This window comes from Benincasa hispida, chromosome 2 (assembly GCF_009727055.1).
Source record: "Benincasa hispida cultivar B227 chromosome 2, ASM972705v1, whole genome shotgun sequence".
In the NCBI taxonomy this organism is placed as follows: Eukaryota; Viridiplantae; Streptophyta; class Magnoliopsida; order Cucurbitales; family Cucurbitaceae; genus Benincasa; species Benincasa hispida.
This window is the reverse complement of record NC_052350.1, coordinates 48,089,441-48,115,383: the sequence shown is the minus strand read 5'-3', so window position 1 is coordinate 48,115,383 and position 25,943 is coordinate 48,089,441. Positions and strand designations below refer to the sequence as shown.

The following is a 25,943-nucleotide window of genomic DNA, read 5'->3' as shown; positions in this document are numbered from 1 at the left end:
ATCTCGCGGATGAGATGATACTTCTGCTCTATATGTTTGCTGCGCTTGTGACTCTTAGGTTCCCTGGAGTTCGCCATAGCACCACTAATATATCAATAAAGGGTGATGGGCCTAGACATATCTGGAACAACTTCCAGATCAGTTAGGAACTTCTTGAGCCAAACGACTTCCTTAGCAGCTTCACAAGACGCTACATACTCAGTCTCCATCGTGGAGTCAGCGATGCACCCTTGCTTAGTGCTTCGCTATACTACAACCCCTCCGTTAAAAGTGAACATAGAGCCTGAAGTTGGTTTTCGAGAATCCTTATTAGTCTGAAAGTCAGAGTTCGTGTATCCAGTAAGGATCAAATCCTTAGATCCATACACGAGCATGTAGTCCCTTGTTCTCCAAAGATACTTGAGGATGTTCTTGACTGCGGTCCAGTGACCCTGTCCTGGATTAGACTGATATCTACTGACTATTCCCACAGTGTAGCAGATGTCGATCTAGTACACAACATTGCATACATTAAACGGCCAATGAAAAATGAATAGGGGACCTGTCTCATCTCCTCAACCACTTGAGGTGCCTTATGACAATTTTCCTTAGATAATGTAACTCCATGCCGAAAAGGCAGTAGGCCCCTTTTGGAGTTCTGCATCGAGTATTTGATCAACATCTTGTCAATGTACGATGCTTGAGATAATGCTAGCACTTCGTTCTTTCGATCCTGAAAGATCTGAATACCAAGAACAAATTGAGCCTTTCCCAAATCTTTCATTTGGAATTAGGTCGTTAGTCAGTTCTTAACTGATGTGAGTAAACCTACATCACTCCCAATGAATAGGATATCGTCTACATACAACACTAGGAAAACTACTGAACTGTTGATGATTTTTTTGTAGACACAAGGCTCATCAACGTTTTGGTCAAACCCATAAGATTTGATCGCAAAATCAATCGTATGTTTCAAGATTGAGATGCCTGTTTCAACCTATAAATGGACCGATTTAGTTTGCAAACTTTTTGCTCTTGACCTTGGGCTACAAATCTCTCGGACTGCACCATATAAATGGTCTCCTTAAGATTACCATTCAGAAAGGCAGTCTTGACATCCATTTGCCATATCTCATAGTCATAATATGTGGCAATGGATAAAAGGATACAGATAGACTTCAACATGGCAACAAGCGAGAACGTCTCCTCATAGTCAACTCCCTCCACCCGGGTATATCCCTTTGCCACAAGTCTAGCTTTGAAGGTTTGCACCTTCCCATCAGCACCCCATTTCCTCTTGTAGATCCATTTATAACCTATAGGTTTAACCCCATTAGGTTGATCTACAAGATCCCATACTGAGTTGAAGTATATAAACTCCATCTCGAGATCCATGGCTTTGACCCATTCATCCTCGTTAACATCCTCCATTGCCTTCTGATAGGACAACAAATCTTCAACCTCGCCATTGGCTACCATAACCAGGATTTCAGTGAAACCCATATAGCGAATAGGTGGGTTCGCAACCCTCTCACTACGTTGAGGTTCCCTCAACTCTTGAGGTGGATTGGACCTACCAGATGAACTTCTATCAATAACTCTTGTTGACGGAGCAGGCCCTTTAACAACTCTTGTTGAAGCTTCAGTAGTTTCGTTGGAAAGTTCACGCAACATGATTTTACTATGTGGACTGATCTCCCTCATATGATCCTCCTCCAGGAAGGTAGCGTTCGTCAACACAAACATTTTGTGTTCCTTAGGATCATAAAAGTAACCCCCTCGTGTACCTTTGGGGTAGCCTACAAAAGGGCACAACCTCGAACATGTTGGGTTTTATGTCCTAAAATCTCGCAGTTTGTAAAATGATAAAAATTTTCTATAATCAATATACTTGTTATTGATCTCATAAATTGTATGAAAGTCTAAATCCAATAAACTAAGACCCATGACTATTGTATAAGTACTTGAACTTTATGTGGAGACATAAGAGTGGATAGGGTTTGAGTAAATAGTCAAAATGATCTATGGTATATGAATGAGGTAGGTACCTTATTCTAGTAACACCATTGGATGCGGCGTATTCTGTAGTTGTTACAAAGAGTTGTAAAGTGCTACATACGATGTGATCCTAATTCGTACATGTTATGACATGAGGAGTAGGGGCGTCCTATGCAATGAGTTTGCATAAGATCAGAGCCAAGAAATAAGTCACTCTTACTTTATAACGCTGTTTACTGTTTAAGACTGACTATTTCACCTAGATGACCTAGGTAACGTGATCTTAATCCTGAGCTAACTATGAACTCCTGTTTATTCGAGATTGCCTTTAGATTTGCATACTTGAGGGTTGGCTCAACAGCGCTGGCTCAATAAGACTCCTATTTAGAGGTAAGACTAGATAGATAGCTGGGGACATAGGGTGCAAGACGGAGTTCAAGCCTACCCGATTAAGGGATAGGAGAAAGGTTGTTCTCTCAAGTACTGAATCCTGGTCTTGAACAAGGGGCCTCACCCTCTCACTGGGCTATGAGAGTTTGGTTTAGTATGGTTTGGTAATTGGATCACAAACCAGTTGTTCATTAGAGGATCAGTAGGGACTTGAGGAATAAGATGTAATCTCAGGGGTAAAACAAATATTTGACCTAACCTTTATTATGAACAATATGTGAAGGGTCGACTTGCTGATTATGGTTAAATCATGTGGACATAATATATCTATAGTGAGAGGAGTGCAACTATGGGCTTTAGTGGAATGACCCATTAGTTAACGAATGAGGATTAATTTGGTCTAATGAGTTTAGCTAATTAATCTCGGATCGTTGGAGCCCATGATCTGTAGGTCCGTGAGGTCCCCCTCCTAGCTTGTAACGGACTAGCTCTAGAATAGAGTGATAAGTTAATTTGAAAGGTTCAAAATTAGTAATTATATGAGATATAATTATATGTTTAATTTCAGAATTAAATGGAATAGGAGAATTTATATATTTAAATATGATTAAATATATAAAGATGGATATGTGTTAAAACTAATTTAATATTTGATATTAAATTAATTAAGTTTTATTTAATAATTAATTTATGAAATTAATTAAATTTTCATTTTTAAAATCAAAATAGATTTTATAAAATCAAAATAGATTTTATAAAATCAAATTTTGATTTTTAGATAAAATTTAAAAATTGGTAAACAAAACACACAAAATGGAAAAAGAAGTTTTTTCATTATCCATCTTTGAACTAGCTCACACATATTGCAATATCTTGGCCTTGTCTTCTCAAAGCATGAGTTGCAACTCATGCAACTCTTCTCTTTGCATGTTGATCTGCAATATATGAAGAGATTGGAGTGAAAATCGGGCATACAATCTATAGTGAATTTTAGAGAAAATTCGATTTGAAGAATGGTTCTTCTGTTGCCTTTTTGGCCCTTAATCTCAAATTAATTAATTTTAATTAATTAATTAATCAATGTTTTGATGATAACAAACTCAATTTTTAATTACTGAAAATCTTAGTGTTTTAATATATTCATAGCGTAGAGCTCGGAACAACAATTCCAACATCTCTTGAATTACTCAAATCGGAGCTAAAACGAAGACGATATGACCGAAACAAGTCTATAGAAAAAATATCGTGGTGGATGACGTGGCATAACCAGACCATTTGCATTTAAACATGTGGCAGCATATTGGTTGAATGGTGGATCATTAAGAGATAACATATGATGGACTTTTGATTTTTGGATTGATTTAAAATAAAAAAAAATTAAAATTTAAAAGAAATTTAAAAGGAAAATAAATTTAATATTATTTTATGTTTGTGTCTAACGGCTAGTTTTTTATTTTTGGATTGACTTTAAAAAGAATGAATTTAAAAAAAAATGAATTAAAAGAAAATGAATTTAATATTATTTTATGTTTGTGTTAATGGCTAGTTTTTTACACATGGTATGTTTTTTTTTTTGAATTAATTTTAAAAAGAAAATGAATTTTAAAATAAAAGGAATTTAATATTATATTTTGTTTGTATCTAACGACTAGTTTAGTTTAAAATCTCCACACATTGATTTTTCTTTTTCAAAATCCAATGGTCCAAATTAATTGTGGTTTCTAAATTTTTTCCATCTCTATATAAACCATCTTCCTCTCCAAATTTTAAACCAACAAATTTTACATTTCATAATCCTCAAAAACTCAAAAGTTCCATTGTTGCTCTCTCTAATTCCCATTTTTTTTTCTTTTCATCTTATTCTTGAGAGAGTGTTGTATTGTGAGGATAAACTTGTTGAGTGCTTAAACTTGTAAATCCACTCTAGTGAGAGTTGTATTGTGTTCTTCAAAAATTCCAACATTGTGTAACGGTTTGATCCTAAACCGTGGAAAAGATCGAGTTTGCTCTTGAACCCGTAAAAGGAGCGGTGGTGTAACGGTTGAGCTCTAATCTGTGGAAAGAGTCGGAAAGATTTTATTCAAATTCCCAAGAGGCGCTTGGAGAGGGTAGGTCGAGTTTGACCGAACCACTATAAAATTACGGTGTCTTCTTCTCTAACTCTTTTCTTTTATTTTTGCAATTAATTTAAGCCAATTTATTGTATGTTTTAGTTTGTTCTTATTTATTTGCTAAAATTTGATAGAATTAAATTATCACATTTTTGTCATCTTATTTGTTGCATAAATTGAATTTTTCTTATTATTTATAAAAAGTGTATTAATTAGTTCAATTGGGTTAATTTAGAAAAAAAAGTTTAATTAAACCCTATTCACTCCCCCTCTAAGGTTGCCATATCGATCGAACATCTTCAACAAGGTTGCTGCAGTGAGCTTTTCTCCTCCATCCCTTGATTCAAGCTTTTTTTGAGTCCCACAACTCAATCTAGAGCACCAAGAGAATAGTTGGAAAGATCTTGAGGTGGTCTACAACAAGATGTGGAGAAGATTGCAGCTGGAGAAGGAGCTTTGAAGAAGTTCTACAAGAGGTATGTCTTGAAACCCATTTTTTTTGCAGAAGCATGCTTTATATTATGCCAAAATTAGTGAATTTGAGTGCTTAGATGATCCTTGTGCTTCTGCTGCTATTGTTACAATCCTACAGAACGTGGTTCCAATTTCTTTGGATTAGCCTCAAGCACATGTGCTGGGAAACCCCATATGCGGAAGTGACGCAAACTAGCTTTATGCCCGTTCCACAACTCCAAAGGTGTTCTAGCAACACTCTTTGAAGGAACACAATTTAGGATATAAGCTGCAGTCTCCACTGCAAAACCCCAAAACGAGTCCGATAAGGAAGCGTAACTCATCATTGACCGAACCATATCCAACAAGGTTCTGTTTCTCCTCTCTGATACACCATTCTGCTGAGGTGTACTAGACACCGAGAGTTGGAAAACAATTCCATGTTCTATCATATAGTTCTGGAACTCAGATCCAAAAACTCTCCACCCCGATCTGATCGAAGTGTTTTAATCCGTCTATCTAATGCGTTTTCAACTTCAGCCTTGAACTCTTTAAACTTTTCAAAGGATTTTGACTTTTGTTACATCAAATAAACGTACCCATACCAGGAGTAATCATTAGTAAAAATGATGAAATACTTATAGCCTCCCCTGACTCGCACATTGATCAGATCACAAAGGTCTGAATGCACTAACTCTAGAGGCTCTTTGGCTCGATAACCTCTTTCAGTAAAAGGTCTTTTAGTCATCTTGCCTTCAAGGCATGACTCGCACACAGGTGAAGAATTTTCCTCTAACTCGCTTAGAAGTCCATTCTTCACCAGCCTCTCAATCCTATTGAGATTGATGTACCCTAATCGAAGGTGCCAAAGTTGGGCATTTTTCTTAGAAGAAATCTTAAGTCGTTTATTTTGAGTTACGACAGTTTTAAACATCTCTATGTTATGGAGGGATTGTTAATGGCCTTAGCACATACAAATTGTTTTCCAATTTTTCCGAACAAATATCAACACCATTTTTCAGAATAAACATTTTATTCACCGAAAAGCTGAAAGTATATTTACATTCAATCAGACACTTTATTGAAATTACGTTTCGCTTTAACTCGGGAATAACATACACATCATAATGATAAATTTATTTTGTAAAGTCAATTGGAGTCCTCCCACTACCACAATTGAGACGACGTGCCCGGTGCCTAATGTATCATCTCACCAGCCTCAAGCTGCCACCAAGATCTAATCCTCTGAAAAGAAGAACAAACATGATTAGTGGCTCTAGAGTCAATAATCCAGGCAGAATCATCATTTTCCACTAAGCAAGTTTCCAAAACTAGTGAATCATATTTACCTTGTTTTTCCTTGGCCTTAGCCTTCTTCTTCTCCTTCAACCAACGAGGACAATTTTGCTTCTAGTGCCCATCCTAGTTGCAATGGAAACATTTTCCTTTGTCAACCGGCACTGGTCGCCTACCTCGCTGTGCGACAGGTTGTTGGTTAGCAGGTGCCTTCCCCTTCCTCTTACCACCCTTCTTCTTTTTCCATTTAGAAGTGTTAGAAGTAGAATGTGCATACTTAGTCCTTGAAGTCAAACACCGATGGAAATTCTTTGAAGATGAAGCAATGTTTACTTCACCTACCTTCTTCTGCTTACTTTTCAACAAGGGTTGAAATGTCTGCAACTCGTTGATGAGAGTTGTAAGGGTATAGAAGACTTTGTTTAGCACAACATTGCTGACAAAGTGCAGAAAGCTATCTGGCAACGAGTGCAGAATTATGCTAACCTGGCTGCCCTCATCTCCACCACATTGAAGTGGACCATCATGTTTAAAACATGTTCTCGAACAGATGTACCCTCCTCCAATTTGGAGTTGAAGATGCATCTCAGAGCCTCATGCTTGAGTTGTCCAGATGGTTGTCCGAACATTCTTTGTAGGGACTCCATGATCTCCCGCGTTGAGACCATAGGCTCATGCTTCTTGGCCAGGATGTCATTCAGACTGGCCAAGATGTAAGCTCGGGCCTTCTCGTTCGGGCCGTGTCCATTCTCATAAGCCTCTCGAACATTTCGAGTGGCATTCTGAGTCGGAATAGGAGGACATTACTCCGTAAGGACGAACCTAAGGTCATCGGTGATCAGTATTGTATTTATCGTGTTTTTCCAATTAGCGTAATTCTCGTAAGTCAATTTGTCGACATTTAAAAGAGCTAACGTGGCTGTAGCCATTTTATCGTTGCTGAAAAACATGAACAAACTTTAATAAGTCTATGCATTACCACTTTTAACACCAATTTTAGTTTTAGCAAAATAGTTCCTATGTACCTTAAGTGAAAAGACATCTATTTTGCAATGATGCAATAGCGAGGCAGGACAAAAGCCACTGGTGGGGTGATCAGGTGACCCTTCACTTGGATGAGACATTCTCAACCATTAGACAGAAACAACTCTTGTAACTGACTCTAATAGTCACCATTTTTGGGTCCAGAACTGTTAGCCTTTAACAATTCCACGTAAGTGTAACCCCTCATTTTAGGCCTTAGAGTCGCACCCTAATGCGCCAACCGTAGGGAAAAAGTAGATTAAGACAAGAAACTAAAGCGACCTTATCTTATACAGGAGATCAGATAAAGAGTCGTGCAAAACTGCCATCCTTTAGGGGGACACTCCCAGGGTGCCTCGAGGCAAGCACAAAAAGTTATCTAATCTAATGAGAAAGACCATGGGATATGTTGTCACACGTCTCGCTCCCGCTTACTATGAACATTCTTTCCTTCACCTTGGTATTGACCTACCCAAACTGAAGAAACTCTTATCAAAGAGTACCTTTGAGTGGAAGCAAGATTGTTCTAAATTCATTGTGACAGAAAAACAACATTCACAATCAATCAGACTAGTTATGCAATTAACAACAAATTATGACATGCTTTCCTAAATTAAACAACAAAGGAACGAGAGACATACCAGTTGAAGAACCCTTCTTCTCTTTAAATCTCGCTCTCGTCTACCACCGAACGGACTTTTCATGAACAGGCAGGAAATGAGGACACAACCACTCGAAAACCTCGATATTCTTGAAGTGAGAACCCAGGAGGTGTGGGCTCTGTTGAATTTAGTATAGGGAAGGAGGAAGGAACGATCGTTTACCACGACCAAGCAAGTGGGAGATATTTGAAGTCTATCGTATAGATGAGTGCTTAATCGTTTAGTAAAAGGTGCATGATTGTGTAGTAAATGGGGTTGATCGTTTAAGTAAATTGCTCCGTGCGCGCGATCGTTTAACAAATACTATGCGACCGTTTAGGCAAGCTGCGTGTGTACACGATCATTTAGTAAACTTTGAGCTATCGTGTATGCTCTCGTTTGCTAGGCGATGGGCAGTGTACCAATTCATGTAGCGATTATCCGATATATTTACAAAACAAAAACCATTTTCATTTTATCTTTCAGTTACAAAAATTGATTACAACCTCCCACTATCTCATTCGGTTACGGAGAACAAATCACCAACAATTATCTTATAATTGTTTAATTAAAAATATAAATATAATCATATTATATTTATAACCTATAGTTTAATATGACATTATATACAACATATATTCCATAGTCTTTTTCTTCTCCACTAGATATAAATCATATTTATATCATTTTTCTCCAATTAATGTATCTCATACATTATGTCATCCATATCATATATAATTAATCAGTTTAATCATATCATATATAATTGAACTCCCTCTTGTAAATTTGAACATTTCAAACTAACCCAAAAATTGATTCTCAATTTGAATCCATTGAGTTACCAAGGAGACCTTATAAACCTGTGACTCAAAACACCAACAGTACGTGAGTAGCTGACTAAACTCTTTAGCCACGAGATCCACCATCCGTTAACTGCCAGGCATTCTACTAAAGACTGACAGCTGCACTCTTCTCACCACAGATATATTTCTGTGTCCATCGGATATAACCAATCAACAGTACGATAACCTTTCACATATGCTCGTAAGTACAGCTAGGCCAATTTACCATTTTGCCCCTGTAGTTACATCTAACTCCATAAGTACCACTGATTCCTCTAATGAACAATACAACATAGTCCTACTATGTGTGGATACCTCTTGGGCCATGAGAAGGTATGTGGCGCCACGTTCAAGCCCCAGAATTAGCCTTTAAGGGAGCAATCTATCTACTTAGCCCTGCTGCGTGAAAGAAGTGAATTCCATCTTGTGTAGCTGAGTTCCCAGCTTCCAAATCAAACGAATCCTCAAAGTGGTAGGTTTGAGCCGGCAATCTGGCCACTCGCACACATGTAAATCAAAGAACCGCCCTCAAAGGTAGGAGTTTCCAACTCACTCAAGATTGAGGTCATGTTAACTAGTGAAGTGAAGTCTCTGTCATGAACAGTGTTATATAACGAGACTATAAAACTTCGTGGTTCGGTCTTATACAAACTCCTTTGTATAGGACGCCCCCATTCGCATGTGTCCACGTGAATGATCAAGATCATACCATCTGTAGTAAGTCACAACACTTGTAACTATTCTACAAAGCGGGTCGCATCTGTAGCGGTACCTGGATAAGGTTTTCCTCCTATATCCATATACTACAGACCATTTTGGTTATCACTTAAGGCATGAGCCACCTGTATGTCTCCACATACATGCTTAAGTTACAATGACAACTAGAGATCTTAGTTTGTTGGTTTGTGGTAAAGCAATTAAAACATCCAATGTTTCATAGACAATAGTGAAGAAAATATAATATATTATTACATCACAAACGTTTGTTTAATATATTGTTCACAAACTACAGGCCCCAACAAAAGTTTAGGGCATCAACCCCAACACCAAACACCATTCTTTAGAGGGACACTCCCAGGGTGCCTCGATGCATACATAAATATAACTCTTATATTATATGATGCATGAGCATGCTTTTAAGTAATTAAATCATGCAAACTACTATATCATAACTCTTACAATATAGAGATGATGCATGACTAATGCATAACCTATGGTGGGATTTTAACTATATAGTATACTATATGACATATATAAAACATACATCTTATGTACATTCACAAAAATAATGGACCGGGATGATTAGCCTAAAACACCGGAAATAAAAACTATCTATTACATTAAACCATCGAGCAAAAATTGGTTCAATAAGTGAACCGGGTCTTGGACCACCTGGGCGAAGTCTTTTTCCTGATCGTTTAATAAAAGTAGACGAGTAACCACGATCGAGTACCTTTGACTAGGCGATAAAGCATGAAAGCCACTCGTGCAGCGCACCAAGCTTAAACTCAAGTTTAAATGATCGTGTAGATGACTACTATGCTATGAAGCATGATCATCTAGACGATCGAAGAATAAGTGCTAAGTAACATTTACTGAGTGATCGCTTAGTCAGTGACTATGCGATGAAGCATGCTAATTTACACGATCGTTTAGTGCGCGTGCGTCTACCTTGCAGCTGAGTATCCTATACTCAACAATCGCTTACCCCTATCGTTTACACGATCTGACCAACGTTTGGTCTTCTTCTTCCTCGAAGTAATTTGTATCTCCATGCCTTGAAGCTTCATCACGAGCGACTCAAACTGACTCAAACAATTTGAATTACAGACTCGATAACAAGTTAAATGTCCAAAAACGCAGGGGCACTTACAATTAACTTTGAATAAGTAAAAGAAATTCATAACCAGAGGCAACATCCTAGAAACTCCATTAATCCACATACACAAACATATTTAACACTTAAACAGAATGTAGACATGCTTAACACCCACCAAGAATGTAAATGCAATTCTATACTTCAATGGATTTGGAATATCAGAACCTGTCTCTGATACCAATTGAAGGAACTCTTATTCAAGAGAATATATGAGTGGAAGCAAGATCTTTCCAAGTCCATTGTGAAAGAATTAAAGGCATTCACAAACATATAGAACAATTATACATCTTAGAATAAACTACGACATGCTTTAGTAATTAATGACAAAAGGAACGAGAGACATACCTTTAAAGAATACTTCTACAAATCTCTCGCTCTCGTGAAAACTTGGACAATAACCTCTCATTCAAATCACCTAGCCAATCGCCCAGTAATCACGAACAATCTTCTCCTCAAACAAGTACCCTTCAACACCACCACTCGACAAACTTGGTATTCTCATATTGAGAATCTAGGAGGTGTGGGATCTGTTGTGAATTTGGTAGAGGGATAGAGGAAGGCAACGATTGAACTACATGATCAAGCAAGTGGGAGAAAGTATTGTCTATTGCATAGACTGAGATGCTTGATCATTTACTAAATCTCGAAGGTACACGATCATTTAGTAAAACATTCTGGATCATTTACACGATCGTTTAGTAAAACTCGCTTAGCACGTGATCGTTTAGTAAATCGTTTTACACGATCGTTTAGTCAAAGGCGTTTTACATGATCGTTTAGGCTCTTGCTGAGAAGGCCATCGTGTAGTCTTTCGGCAACTAAACGATAAGTAAAGCATTAATGAAGTAATCTCTTTACAAAATGAAAACACTTTTCATTTTATCCTTCAGTTACTCAAAACTGAAAATAACCTCCCACTTTCACGGTTAATGGAGAAAATAACCAACCACAATTATCTCATAATTGTTTTAATTATAAATAAATATAATAAATAACTTATCATATTATATTTATAACTTATAGTTTTAATATCANCACAATTATCTCATAATTGTTTTAATTATAAATAAATATAATAAATAACTTATCATATTATATTTATAACTTATAGTTTTAATATCACATCATATGTAATATTTAAACCGTATTTATTTTCTCTTTTATTAAATATGAATCATATTTTTATCAAATTCCTCCAATTAATGTATCTCATACATTATATCCATTATATCACATATAATTAAACCAATTTAATTATATCATATATAATCAAACTCCCTCTTATTAATTTGAATACTTCAAACTAACCCAAAAACTAATTCTTAACTTGAATCCATTGAGCTATGAATGGGACCTAATGAACCTGTAGCTTGAAGCTTTAACGGTACGCGAATAACTGACTAAACTCTTTAATCACGAGATCCACCATCCGTTAACTGCCGGGCACTCCATTAAAGACCAACAGCTGCACTCTTCTCACTACAGATATATTTCTGTGTCCATTGGATATAACCAATCAACAATACAATAACCCTTCAGAGATCGCTCGTAAGTACAACTAGGCCAATTTACCATTTTGTCCTTAGAGTTATATCTAACTCCTTAAGTACCATTGATTCCTCTAATGAACAATACATCATAGTCCTACTATGAGTGAACACCTCTTGGATCATGAGAAAGTGTGTGGTGCCACATTGTTCAAGCCCCGAAATCAACCCTTAAAGGAGAAACCTATCTACTTACCCCTACTTCAGAGAAATATTGACTTCCATCTTGTATAGCTGAGTTCCTAGCTCCCCAATTAGACGAATCCCCAAAGTGGTAGGTTTGAGTTAGCAATCTGGCTACTCGTACCCATGCAAATCAAAGGACCGTCCTTATAGGCAGGAGTTCCCAACTCACTCAGGATTAAGGTCATGTTACCTATGGTCATCCTAGTGAAATGAAAGTCTCTGTCATAAACGACATTATATAATGAGATTAAATACTTCGTGGTCCGGTCTTATACAAAATCCTTTGTATAGGACACCCCCGCTCGTATGTCTCCATATGAATGATTAGGATCAGACCATCTATAGCACTTTACAACACTCGTAGCATCTACAAAGCGGGTCGTATCCGTAGTGTCATCAAGATAAAGTTTTCCTCCTTTATCCATATACTACAGACCATTTAGATTATCACTTAAGGCATGATCCATTTGTATGTCTCCACATACATGCTTAAGCCACAACGATAACTAGGGATCTTAGTTTATTGGTTTGTGGTAAATGCAAATAAAATATCTCATATTTCATAGACAATAGTGAAGAAAATATCTCATATTATTACATCACAAGCGTTTGTTCATACAGGTGTTTACAAACTACAGGACCCTACGAGATTTCGGGCATCAACCTCAACAAGGACGATGTATAGATCGAGTTAAATGATCGAGTAAGTGGGAGAAAGATTTAATCTATCATATAGACAGTGGGTACTCGATCGTCTGGTAACGAGGAGCAATTGTCTAGCAAACTTTGTTCAGTCGTTTAGTCTCTTGAAAGCTCTATCGTATAGCTTTCTTTCACTCGATCGATTATATTACGATCATTCACAAAATGAAAACTCTTTTCATTTTATTCTTCAGTTATTAAAACTAAAAATACCTCCTACTTGCACGGTTCGAAGAAAAGAAAATAACCAACTAAAACAATTATCTCATAATTGTTATATTATAAATAAATATAATAACTAATTTATCATATATTTATAATCTATAGTTTTAGTATCACATCATATGTAATATATAAACTATAGTTCTTTTTTCTTTTATTTAATATAAATCATTTTTATATTAATTCCTCCAATTAATGTATCTAATACATAAAATCAATTATATCACATATGATTAAACCAATTTAATTATATCATAAATCTGTCTCTTATACACATCTAGATGTGTATAAGAGACAGCCTTAAGGGAGCAATCTATCTACTTACCCTTGCTTTGGGGAAGGAGTGAATTTCGTCTTGTGTAGCTGAGTTCCTAGCTCCCCAATCAGACGAATCCCCAAAGTGGTCGGTCTGAGTCGGCAATCTAACCACTCGCACCCATGCAAATCAAATGACCGCCCTTATAGACAGGAGTTCCCAACTCACTCAGGATTAAGGTCACGTTACCTATGGTCATCCTAGTAAAATGAAAGTTTTTGTCATGAACGACGTTATATAACGAGACTAAACATTTCGTGGTCTGGTCTTATACAAACTCTTTTGTATAGGATACCCCCGTTCGCATGTCTTCACATGAATGATCAGGATCAGACCATCTGTAGCACCTTACAATACTTGTAACATCTACAAAGAGGGTCATTTCCGTAGTGTCCCCAAGATAAGATTTCCCTCCTATATCCATATACTATAGACCATTTAGGTTATCACTTAAGGCATGCTCCACTTGTCTGTCTCCACGTACATGCTTAAGTCACAATAACCAGGGATCTCAGTTTATTGGTTTGTGGTTAATGCAACTAAAATATCTCATATTTCATAGACAATAGTGAAGAAAATATCTCATACTATTACATCACAAATGTTTGTTCATACATGCGTTTACAAACTATAGGACCCTACGAGATTTAGGGTATCAAACCCAACATTGGGCTCCTCCTAAGAGAGAACAAATTTCACATTCTTGAATGATTCAAACAATGGATACGCATAGTGGAACAAAGTAAGCAAAGATCAAATCAACGTGATGAACAAGTTAGTCACCAAGAATAAATCTACTCCTCATAATAAGCAAATGCAACGACCTTAAATGAGGGCCAAAATTCTCCTTTTAAAAATGTGGCCAAATAAGAAAAGAATTTTTAGAAAAATATATATATTTTTTTTTTTTATCAAAATAAGATCCACCATAAATAAGGAAAATATCAATCAAAATACTTATGTTGAGATTTCCATTATATATTATATTTAATGTTAGAAAATTTGTAATGTTACAAGGAATAATTTTCTATTGTTGGACGTTTGTGTATGAACCTTTGAAAAAAAGTAAAAACTAAATTGAAACTGATCAGGCTAAAATATAAATAATAACCATTCTTCAGAATTGTTATTTAATCAAATTTTATAACATTATATTCCAGAGGAACATTTTTATTGATCAACTTTGTAAAACAATAAGTAAAGCTCTCCTTCATTTTTATCTTTTACATTTGATAACTTGGTATATAATAAATAAATAATAGGCTAAATATATGTTTTAGTATTTTTTTTTTTCAACTTAGACCCTTTTCATTTATAAAGTTTCAATATTTGAATCCCTTACAATTTAACATTTTTTCATTTATATCCTTTTCTTTTTAGGCGACTATTAAAATTAGCCGATCGACAATTTAAACTTACATATACCACAGGATAAAGTTGAAGAATTCCTTTATGCCAATGATCATATGATGTAAGTTTATATATCATCGACGAACTAATTTTTATATTCGTCGATAAAAAGGGTATAAAAAATATTAAAACGTAAGGAACTAAATTGAAACTTTTTAAACACTATCAACTTCATTGAAAAAAAAAACTAAAACAATAAAAGTAAAACAAACATATATTTAGTGTTAAATAATATTATAGGTATATAATAAAGATAGCTTAATTTATTTTGGTGGTGATATTGTTGTTGTAGTCTTGACTTCCATAAGGAGAGAGAGCTTCAGAAAACCAATTGTTCTTCCTCCAAGGGTTCCAACCCATTTCCTCACAGATTTGGTCACTATGATTGATACTATAAGTTGAAATGCAATGCCTTTTGTAGAACCTTGTGGTCCTTTTCATCACCTCCATCTCTTGGTTTATTTGCTCCACCATTTCTCGGGTCTCCGGTAGCTTGAACTTCTCGTCCACCAGTCGGGCCAACCATATGCTTCGAAGCTCCGACGTGTGGAGGTTGGCTACACTCTCTAGGTACCCCACGAACGCCATGTTCGGTATCATTGGATTGATTGTACCTCTGTCGATATCGTAAGTTATATTAATTTTTATGGTTGAAATAAGTAATAACAAGTACCTTTATACCATGTTTACGTTGTTTTTTTCTTTTTTTTTTTCTTTTTAAAAAAAAACAACATGTGAAATAGGGTATAGAACCTTAAACCTTCGAGAATGATTTATTTTTAAAGTTAAATTATAAAATTTATTCTCCTAGTGTGTATTAGGGTTTTAGATTAAATTTATAAATTTTTGGAAGATGTGATTTACATTATATTATGATTTGATTAATAGTTCTAATTTGGTTTTGTGGTTGTGGCAAAAAGGGAAAGTTTTCGAATATATTATATAAAATTTTTTGTAAAAAATAGTTTGAAGTTTGATATCATGAAAACTTAGATTAAAATTAAAATCTAAAATAATTGATGTGACTTATATATCTAAGTAGACATGCATATCTATAAAATTACTTTAAACTAAACGATTCTATAGCTATTAGTAATTAAATAAATTTAATTTTTTAAATATAAGCATTTTATATTTTGTCCTCAATTAGATAAATATTGAAGTTCATGAATAACTATTTTAAATAAGTTAATGATGGTTATTAATTAACAGGATACATAGGTCATTTTAGATCATTAAATTGGTCATAAAACCTAATGATAAGTAGGTTTTTCATTTTATGATATTTATAAAGCAAGGGTAACTTCAAGTCAAATTAAAACACAATTACAAAAGAAAAAAGCATAAAAATTAAACTATATATTCAGTTTACTAAAGAAAAGAGATAATCTTAACCCAAATAATTAAGAAAACACTTTTAGTTAAAAAAAAATATAAATTTGATTCCTATTATTTGAAAAAAAAAAAAAAAAGTTGGAATTTAGCGTTGTTAAACTTTAGTCTCTATGATTCGATAAAAACTTCATAAATAATTTCTACGGTTGAGTTTATGTATGAAAAATTTATCAAATTATAAAGATTAGTTATAAAATTTTATCAAATCCTATGAACTAAATTTATGAAATTTTATTAAATCCTAAAATTTACATTCTAACTTTTAAAAATATTTTACGAACTATGGGACCAATTTGCAATTTAACAAAAATAAAATTGTCTCTCACCGGTATAAGGGCATCATGCCGGAAGGGTACTGAAGAATGGTACGAAATGGCTGAGGAAAAATGACAGTTAGCTTTTTCTTGCCGTCGAAGCCCGTGGCCATAATGACAACGTCGAACTCCGATCTAGAGCCGTCGTCGAACTCGATCCCGCCGTTCCAGAACCACCACTTCGATGCTTTTTTTATGACAATTTTACCCTCGTCGGCATGCCGGAAAAAATTTTCCGGCATGATTGCCATCTGACAGGAGGCGTAGTCCTCAATAAATGGATGCTCCGGCTTCAATCCATACTTTTCCAGTGGCATTTTCCACGTCAGATATGATTCTATAAACTTCGAAACTGCCTGCCTCTGTACAATTACAAAACCAATCAACCAATAATTAATTTTTATATATTAGCCTAAAATTTTAGTTAAATTATAAGTTTAGTCTCAAATTTCATGTTTTTGCGTAAAATACCCACAGCACAATTTTAAGGATTTTTTCGATATCTAAAAATGTTGGAATTTGGAAAAGATATAATTAGATATATTTGGGAGTGATTTTCTAACATGTTTAAAATCAAAATTTTCATTTTTAAGATCATTATTATATATGTTTTTAATTATTTAAAATTAATTAAGATGATATATTGCATTTAAAGATGTAAAATTAAATATTAATTAATCTTGAATAGTTAAAGACGTGATTCAAAGTAGTTTTAAACATAACAAAAAGTTGATTGTAATATTTTTAAAATCACTCCCAAATACGTACTAATTAGGATCAAGAACTTAATTTTTTTTTAAAAAAGGTAATATTTTAAACGTAACTTTCAATTTTATGTCTAATAATTTGTTATATATGAAACTTTTAGAAACTAAAATTGAATCTTATGTTAATGTAGGATCTGATGTTTCATTTTCTTTTTGTTATTTGTCTTTCAAAATTTTACTTTTGTGTTGTCTTTGTATTTTAAAAATGTTTAATGGGTTTCTCAATTTTCATTTTTTTTAATTACAAAATTGAACTTTATGGTTAAATGGGACCTAACTTTCAATAATAGATTCATGAATTAAAAAAAATGTTGAATAGGTTAAGAACCAATTAGACACAAAATAGAAAAATTAAAAAACCTATTGAAAATTATATTGAAATTTTAAGATCCATTAAACATATTTAAAAGCCGAAGAGCCAAACAAACACAATATTTAAATGCTCAAAAAGTTACTAAACTCGTAATCTAACTTTGAAAGAATTTAAATTTAGTCCTGAACATTATAGTGTACACATCCGACTTGAGAGTGAAGAGAGAAAAAACTGTCATAAAAGCTGAAAATGCCCATTTTTTATGTACATTTTTGTTTTCTCAAAGTTGAAAAAATTTGAAAAATGTTTTTCTTACGTGGTTAGAGTTAATTTGAGTTAAACTAGAGCATATAACTCAACGGCAATTGATTTGTACTCGACGTTTATTAAACGTCGGTTTTTTTTTCGTTGTTGTATTAAAAAACCGAGTTAAAGATAGAGAGAGTTAATTTTACCATGGGAGATAAGAAGAGACACATAAGAGTCTTGAGAAAGGTCTGGTTAGGTCTTTCATGGAGGAACTGAGAAGTTCTTGTGGAGAAGAACAAGAAGAATGGCAAACCCCAAACCCAATAATGAGGCACTGTCCAATGTAACCCTCTCACAACCATTGTGCATTCCTTTCCTTCTGGACCTTCAATTTTTTTTTTCCAACCCAAAAAATTTCATTAGTGTATATTTTTCATCACCATCATCGTCATAATATTAAATTATAAAAAATCATCACTGAAATATAATGAAAGTTGTAATTAAACCCTCAAACTTTCGATATTAAAAAAATTGAGCCCTCAAATTTATATAAATATTAAAATTGGACCCTTAAACTTATAATAATTATAGAAATTCTAAAGGAGATTTTCAAAAATAGAAAAATAAGGGCAACTATTTATACAAAATAGCAAAACTTAATCTTCTTATATAGAGACTTTTAGAGATTGATAGAAGTTTATTGGTGTCTATCATGATAGAAACTGATAGAAGTCTATCGGTATTTTTTTTTTTGTTATTTCTGTAAATAGTTTGATATTTTTTTTCATTTGCGAAAAATTTTCAATTCTAAACATTACTATATTTTTCATAATAAAACAATAATAATAATAAGAGCAAATTGTAAAACAATTTTGAAATATGGTGGTAATTGTAATTACACCCTCAAACTTTTAATTGTAAAAATTGAGTCCTAAAACTTATGTAAATGTTAAAATTAGATTTTTAAACTTACCATAGTCGTAGAAATTGGACCTCTGAATGTTAAATATTAAACCTTCAAGCTTATACAATTGTTACAATTTCTATAATAATCATATAAGTTTGAGAGTCTAATTTTAATAATTGTATAAGTTTGAGGGTTTAAATTTTGTAATTGAAAGTTTGAAGATATAGTTGCTATTACAACGATACTTTAGGGGTAGATTTTGTAATTTGTTCAAATAATAATAATAATAATAACTGTTTTCTTCTTTTAATTAATGCATCATGTGATGTTGTAAAGTCAATTGAAGAGTATGAAGTGTGGTCAATTAGTCCTAAAGGTCCACCACAATGCTTTTAAACTAATTTTCTTTGTTTTTCTGTGGTTAACATTTTCAATTTTTCCAAAATGGTTTTATGTCTTTAGAAAAAAAAAAAGCATAGGTTTAATAAAGAAATAAAGGAATTGTTTGGTATGACTTTTTGAAAAGACTGAGAATCAGTTTTTATTTATATGTATGTATGTATATATATATATATATATATATATATAATTCTCATATTATTTGGTCAAATAATTAAAAAAAATGTAAAACTTAATATTTAATATTACCATATTTTAAAATTACTTATACAAAATGTGTTTTCCTTAATAATACATTTTCAATAAATCATTTCAAACTAGTTATAAATATAAAAGTTGGATAATTGTTTTAAATGGTAAAACTATTGAAAATATTTTCATGTATAGCACAATATCACTCTATATCAATGATAGATTATGATAGATTACGATAGACATCTATTACTGATACTAATAGATGTATGTTGCGGTCTATCATGGATAATATATTTCTATAATTGTAAATAAGTCGGCTCATTTTTCAAAACAATCCTTTTAAGTTTTTTTTTATAATAATTAGATTTAAAAGATATGTTCAAAAGGTTATATATGTTTATTTCAGAATAAGAATTATAATAAACGTGCAATTTTATTTTCATCTATAAAGAACTATTATACATCTTTTATTTACATGTATATAATTTTTATTGAATAGGTTTTTTAGAAATTGGCTAGAAATTGGATGAAAATATATTTTTATGAGTTTTTAATATTTTTAATATATAGGTTAACGTGCTGTTTGATTCAAAAGTTTATTATCTTTTTTAAACTATAATAATAAATAAACCAAAGCTTAATTTGTTAGAAAATGATCGCTTTTTTATCCATATTAAATTTTATTTTCAACCTTTTGAAATCAATCTTAAATTCTTGGCCAAATTTTTATTTTTTTTAAAGTACATTAAAAACATTCAAAATTTAAGATTTGGAACACATTGGTTTATTATATTACATCGAGGGGAAAAAAGAGGAAATATTACTTTTTTTTTTTATCAAAAAATATAAATAAAGAGTTGTGAAATTTGTATAGTAATGATTGAAAAGAATGAGTCAAGGAAAAATATCATCTGATTCAAAGCCAAGTCATGTTTTTAATAAAATTTTGAATTGTATTTTGTTTTTTATATTTAAATTTTTTTTTTATCATCAATAAAACAAGTGATACCTAAATATTATAAGAATCTCATTTACGAGATGAAAATTATCTTAAAATTATCATAGTTTAAATTAGTAGTTATGTATTAATGAGTTTAATTACCTTGATTTGCTTGGGCACATTCAACAGCCAAATCAATGGCTGATTTTTTGTAGCCGATGACTGCAACTCTCTTACCCTTAAGCAGCTCAGTTGCTTCTTCCTTCCCAAGCTTGCAATAATCTAGAGAATGCATCACCTTCCCGGCGAATATATCTGGTCCTTTGCTGCTCGGGAACTCCGGTAACTTCGGGACGTCGCCATACTTTCCGATGCACATCACCACCATCTCCACTTCATACAACTGCACCACCATTCAAAAGACAATAAGTCTTATCTTGTATCGTTTTCATTTTTTATTTTTTACGTCTCAGGAGGGATTTGAACTTATTACATAAATAAACATCTTAACTAGAATGGGTTGATAATTATTTTTTTAATAAAAAAATATAAATTGTTTAGGTTATTATTTCTTGAATTTTTCTCTTTAGGTTTATAGTTAGATTTTGAGATAAATTATTGGGTTTATAAGTTAATTTTAAAAAATAAAAATAAAAACTAAATAATTATTAAATGGAGTTTAAAATTTGATATGAAAAAATAATTTAATTCAAATTACTATGTTGTATTAAAACATTAAGTTTGTTCATTATGCCTTTTTATACATCAATCGATGATTTTTCCTTCTCAAAAAAAAAAAAAAAAAAAAAGCAATGAATGATTTTGCTTTTGGTTTTGAAAATTTAAAAACAAGAGAGAGAGAGAAAAAGAAACTTTTTAAAGTGTGCATATATAATGTCATTTCCATTTTTTTTCTTTTTTTTTTTTTCCTTTCTAAATAAGAAACGACAAAAATAGGTGTCTTATTGCACCTTTTATTTTCTAAAAAAAGGTGGAAATAAGAATTAGAAAACAGAAAAAGTTACAAATGTTACCATAATTTTCGATCAAAATATTTAATTATTCGAAAATGTTTTCAAATATATCAAAATGTCATTGTTTATCAGTAATAGAACGTGATAAATATGTATAAATTATTGATAAACCGTGACAGACATTTAGTACATTTTACTATATTTATAAATAATTTTAGTTCAGGTTCCTTTATTTGAATATAAAAAAAAGAGCCATATATACTTTGGTTAGGTTTCCTATTCCAAAAATACAATTTTTTCCTTAAAAAAATAAAAGAGAGAGAAAGATGTGTATAATTCAGAATGAACTCATTTTTTTCATAAAAACCTAGCGAAATTGGTAAAGAGAATCAATAAATCAAGTTACTCCTAACCTGAATGGTTTTAGATAGAGTATCTAAAACAGAAATCTCCCAAACCGGCCGACCGGGAAGCAATGGTCCAAACTCACCAGAGTCTCCATTGCCAATGAAACGAACACCGACGACTTTCGAATTAAATCGAATGAAGCGGTGGAGATCGAAATGACGAGCATAGGAATTCAAATATTCTAAAATCTCGAGATGAGAAGGAAAATCAGGGCTATCCCTGTCTGACCAGGGAAAATCGGCAAATTCATAATCGCAACGAAGTGACTGAAGCTTTGTAGAGTGATAAGAACAATGTTTCCAAACGCCACCAATGCAATCAGAGGCCTCAAAGACGATCGGCTGGTGATGAGCCAGCTGCTTCGCAGCAGCGACACCACTAACTCCGGCGCCAACGATAACGATTTTAGAGAGAATAGGAGCCATTGCGTTTGAATTTTGGTGTGGTTTAGGAAATGAAGGGCATGAAGGGGTTTATATAGGGATTTGGTGGCACGTGACAGCCATGTGATTGTACCTTTATAAAATTCCATCTTCAATATGTATATAAGTTGGTGAAGTGTAAATTGGGATTCAACCTAGAAGAACTTTCCTTAATTTGATTCAAATTCTACATTCTTATGGTTCTTTCTTCTTTCATGTGATCTATTTGAATTTCTTTGCATATTCACACACTAATATATTTGTACATATATAATTGTTTACACATGTATACGTATGACAATAATTCATAGTTCAAAAATCGTAGGTCTTATATTCAATAGTTTATATTGTCTACTGAATAAAATATTAATATTCAGTGTAGTTTATATTAAACTTCATTTCAATTAACATAGTCTATTTGTTAACGGTTTAAAAATAAGTTTAGTTTTTTGAACTTTAAGTTGGGTATTAAGGGTTTTTTTTTTTTTTTTTTTTTCCAACTTTTCCTCTAAAAAAATTCCTACTTTCGATTTTCACCGTTAAAACTATAAGTTTATATTTCTCACTTACGTCAATCAAGTATCTATTTTCTAAAGAAAAATATTCCTAAAGTTTAAAACTGTTTAGATTTTAACTTGATTAGTGAACGGACATGAGAATAAAAGTTTAATATTCATAGTAGACTCAAAAAATTGATTTTGTCTATTTAGATTCCTCAATCTAAAGAAAAAAAATAATTAAATACGTTAGGAATCTATTTAACACAAAATTAAATGTTTTTTTTAAAGTTAAAAATAGATTGTGATAACTATATGGACATAGCCAAATTTGACTTGAGAGGAATTGAAGGTTTTTATGATACTACTTTCCACTTTTTCTGATCAATATGGCTCTTAGTTAATTCCTAGTTGGTTAAAGTAATATGTTTAATATCTCTATTATCATTTTGGAAATTGTTTGGAGCACACTCAACAAATGGAAACACACACAAATAATCAAATTCTTTTTTCCTTTTATAAAAACCATATTTCATAATGATAAATGGATACAAATATTCAAAGTGGGCAAAATGAAAAATAAAAAATAATACAAAATATATACTCATAAATTTTTTTGACAAAACTATTAAAAATATTTTCAAATATAATAAAAAAAAAAAATCAATATCTATCACATACTGTTTAGTTGTTCAAATTTTAGATTAATACAATAAATAATTAGAATTGATGTAAAGAAGATTTTCAAAAGTAAATCTTAATAAAGAGTTTAGAAGATTAATTGATAAAGTTATAGAAGTTACATACATCTATTCAAATGGACCGTAATGAATTGTATAAATTGATACATTAACAAAAATTTAAAGTTTAAATTAATACAATTATTAGCTCGTGATTTTAATTAGTACAACTCTCAAAGTTTATGAATGTAAATCGATATTTTTCTTTTTATTACTCAAATCACAATTTCATTTCTTGAGAATGGTTCACTGGGTTAAAGCATTATTCATACTACAAGAAAATTAAAAAGAAAAAAATATGTAAAAAATTAGGTTTAAAAACACTTCTAATCTCTAAACTATCATAGACGTAACAATTTAATTCATAAACTTTAGTTGGTAATGATTTAATTATATATTTTCAAATTTGTAACAATCTAATCTTTAAATTTTAATAATTATAAGTTTTGATTTAGTCCATGATTTATAATGATTTAATTCCTATTGTAAAAAATATTATTAATATGATTTAATGAAATTTTTTCTTCGTGTAGATTTGATAAGCTAATATAAATATAAGTCATTGTGTAATTAAAATTGACACTTTAATTTTTTATGAGTTATTTTACTATAGAGATTATATTGTTATAAATAATAAAATACATAAATTACATTATTATCGATCGAAATTTATGGACTAAATTGTTATTTTATGATAGTGGAAGAAATATGTATTTTTTAATTAAAAAAATATGAGAGAAGAGATGCATGAACCTAGGACAAAAATGATTAAAAAAAAATGAAGTGGAAACAAAATGGCCTAATTAGTGGAAATATGGGAAATAATCTAGAAATCTCTAGGGAAACAACTACGAATTTGAATTGAAACTCAAGAACCCAAAATTCCACGTGTTCTTCAACCCTAAAACATTTGTAAAATCGGTCCAATTTATTTATTTATTTTATTTTTGAAGAAATGCAAAAATCTTTTTTGAACCACGAAATTATGTGCAATCGGAATTCATGCATGGAAACCCTAAGAATTCAACACTCATTTGTTTTGAAAATTATTACTTTTTTTTTTCTTTTTAATTTTCTAAACCATTCTCTTCAAAAATTGCCCATTGGATTATTTATAAAAGATAATTATTAATTAATTAGTTGTTGTGTAGGTGGAAATTTGGTGATGTGGCCAAAATATGGCAAGGAAAAAATTTTACCCGACCTTCACGTGTTTCAACAATAAATTTATCATTTAATGAAGAAGTGACATACAAAACAAAGAAAAAATGGTTCTAACGCACAAGTTCAAAGCTAAAAAAAATAATTGTAGAATGGAGAAGAAAATAAATGATTAAGTTATCCCATATTAAGTAAAAATAATGATGTATTTACGGAAAAAAATGATTTGATAGCTTACCTTTTCTTAATGCTTAACATGTCGAGATTAGATTGGTTAATCCAAATATTAGTTGGCCTCTAAACTTATTTGAGTTCAAATTCACTTTCATCATAGTTTAGGGCATATCTGGAATACATTTTCAAATATTTAATTTAAAAAATAAGACATTTTAAAAGAAATTGGAATGTTTGATAACCACTCAAAATAACTTTTCAAATATATTTTAATCTTTTTTTTAATAAAAAATGTTTAAATAAAAATGAGTTTTTTTGAAAAATCCCTTTTTCTTAAGTTATTTAGCCTAATATTCTCCATCCAAATTTACCATAAAAAAATCCATGATTATTATTTTTTTTTTTTTGTAAAGAAAATCATTTATGAAAAGAAATTTGAATTTTTCTATTTTTTTTACTCTCTATTGACTTGACTTGGGCGGGTTAGTTTTAACATTAGACTTGATTTTGTTAAATTAAACTTTAGAGTTTGAATAACTTAGGTATATATAGTTACGACGTACTTTTTCAAAACTAAAATTTAAAATTTAAAAGGTTTATGGAAGAATTAATAAATTAATCTTCAACTTAAAAAAATACTTAGTAGATGAAGTCATTCAAATGCCCTAATTAAACTAATCTTTGATAAAGAATCTAATTAAAAATGGACTCACCCAAAAAAACAATAAAATATTAGAAATAAATTAAAAAAAATCAAAAGATATGTTTGGAAGTGATTTTAAAAAAGTACTTTTAATCATTCAAAATAAAGTTTAATATGAAATATATGATTAAAAATGTAAAGTTAAACATTGAATTGATTTTAAATATAATAATAATTTTGACTATTTTAAAATAACTTTGAAACATACATTAAATTTTTGTCAATGGTTTAATACGGTAAAATTGAATAGATTCTTCGTCTCTAGTCTCATTTGGTTAATAGAAAAAAAAAAAAATTTCTTGTTAGCTCCCTCGACTCATTTCCCATCACCATAGGAATTCTCCATCGTACTATTAGAGATGGGTCCCCGCAAGACGGGAAAAAAAACCA

At 31.8% G+C, this 25,943-nt stretch overlaps 1 protein-coding gene across 1 annotated transcript; it reads right to left on the bottom strand.

The window, feature by feature from the left end:
- Window positions 1-14,867: 14,867 nt before the first annotated feature.
- On the bottom strand, window positions 14,868-22,291 carry LOC120071748 (probable flavin-containing monooxygenase 1). Its single transcript, XM_039024125.1, has 5 exons — window positions 21,862-22,291; window positions 20,637-20,877; window positions 18,240-18,418; window positions 16,717-17,066; window positions 14,868-15,611 (listed from the first exon to the last, which is right to left on the bottom strand). The coding sequence occupies exons 1-5, from the start codon at window positions 22,279-22,281 to the stop codon at window positions 15,254-15,256; spliced, it is 1,548 nt and encodes a 515-aa protein (XP_038880053.1). The 5' UTR covers window positions 22,282-22,291; the 3' UTR covers window positions 14,868-15,253.
- Window positions 22,292-25,943: the final 3,652 nt, after the last annotated feature.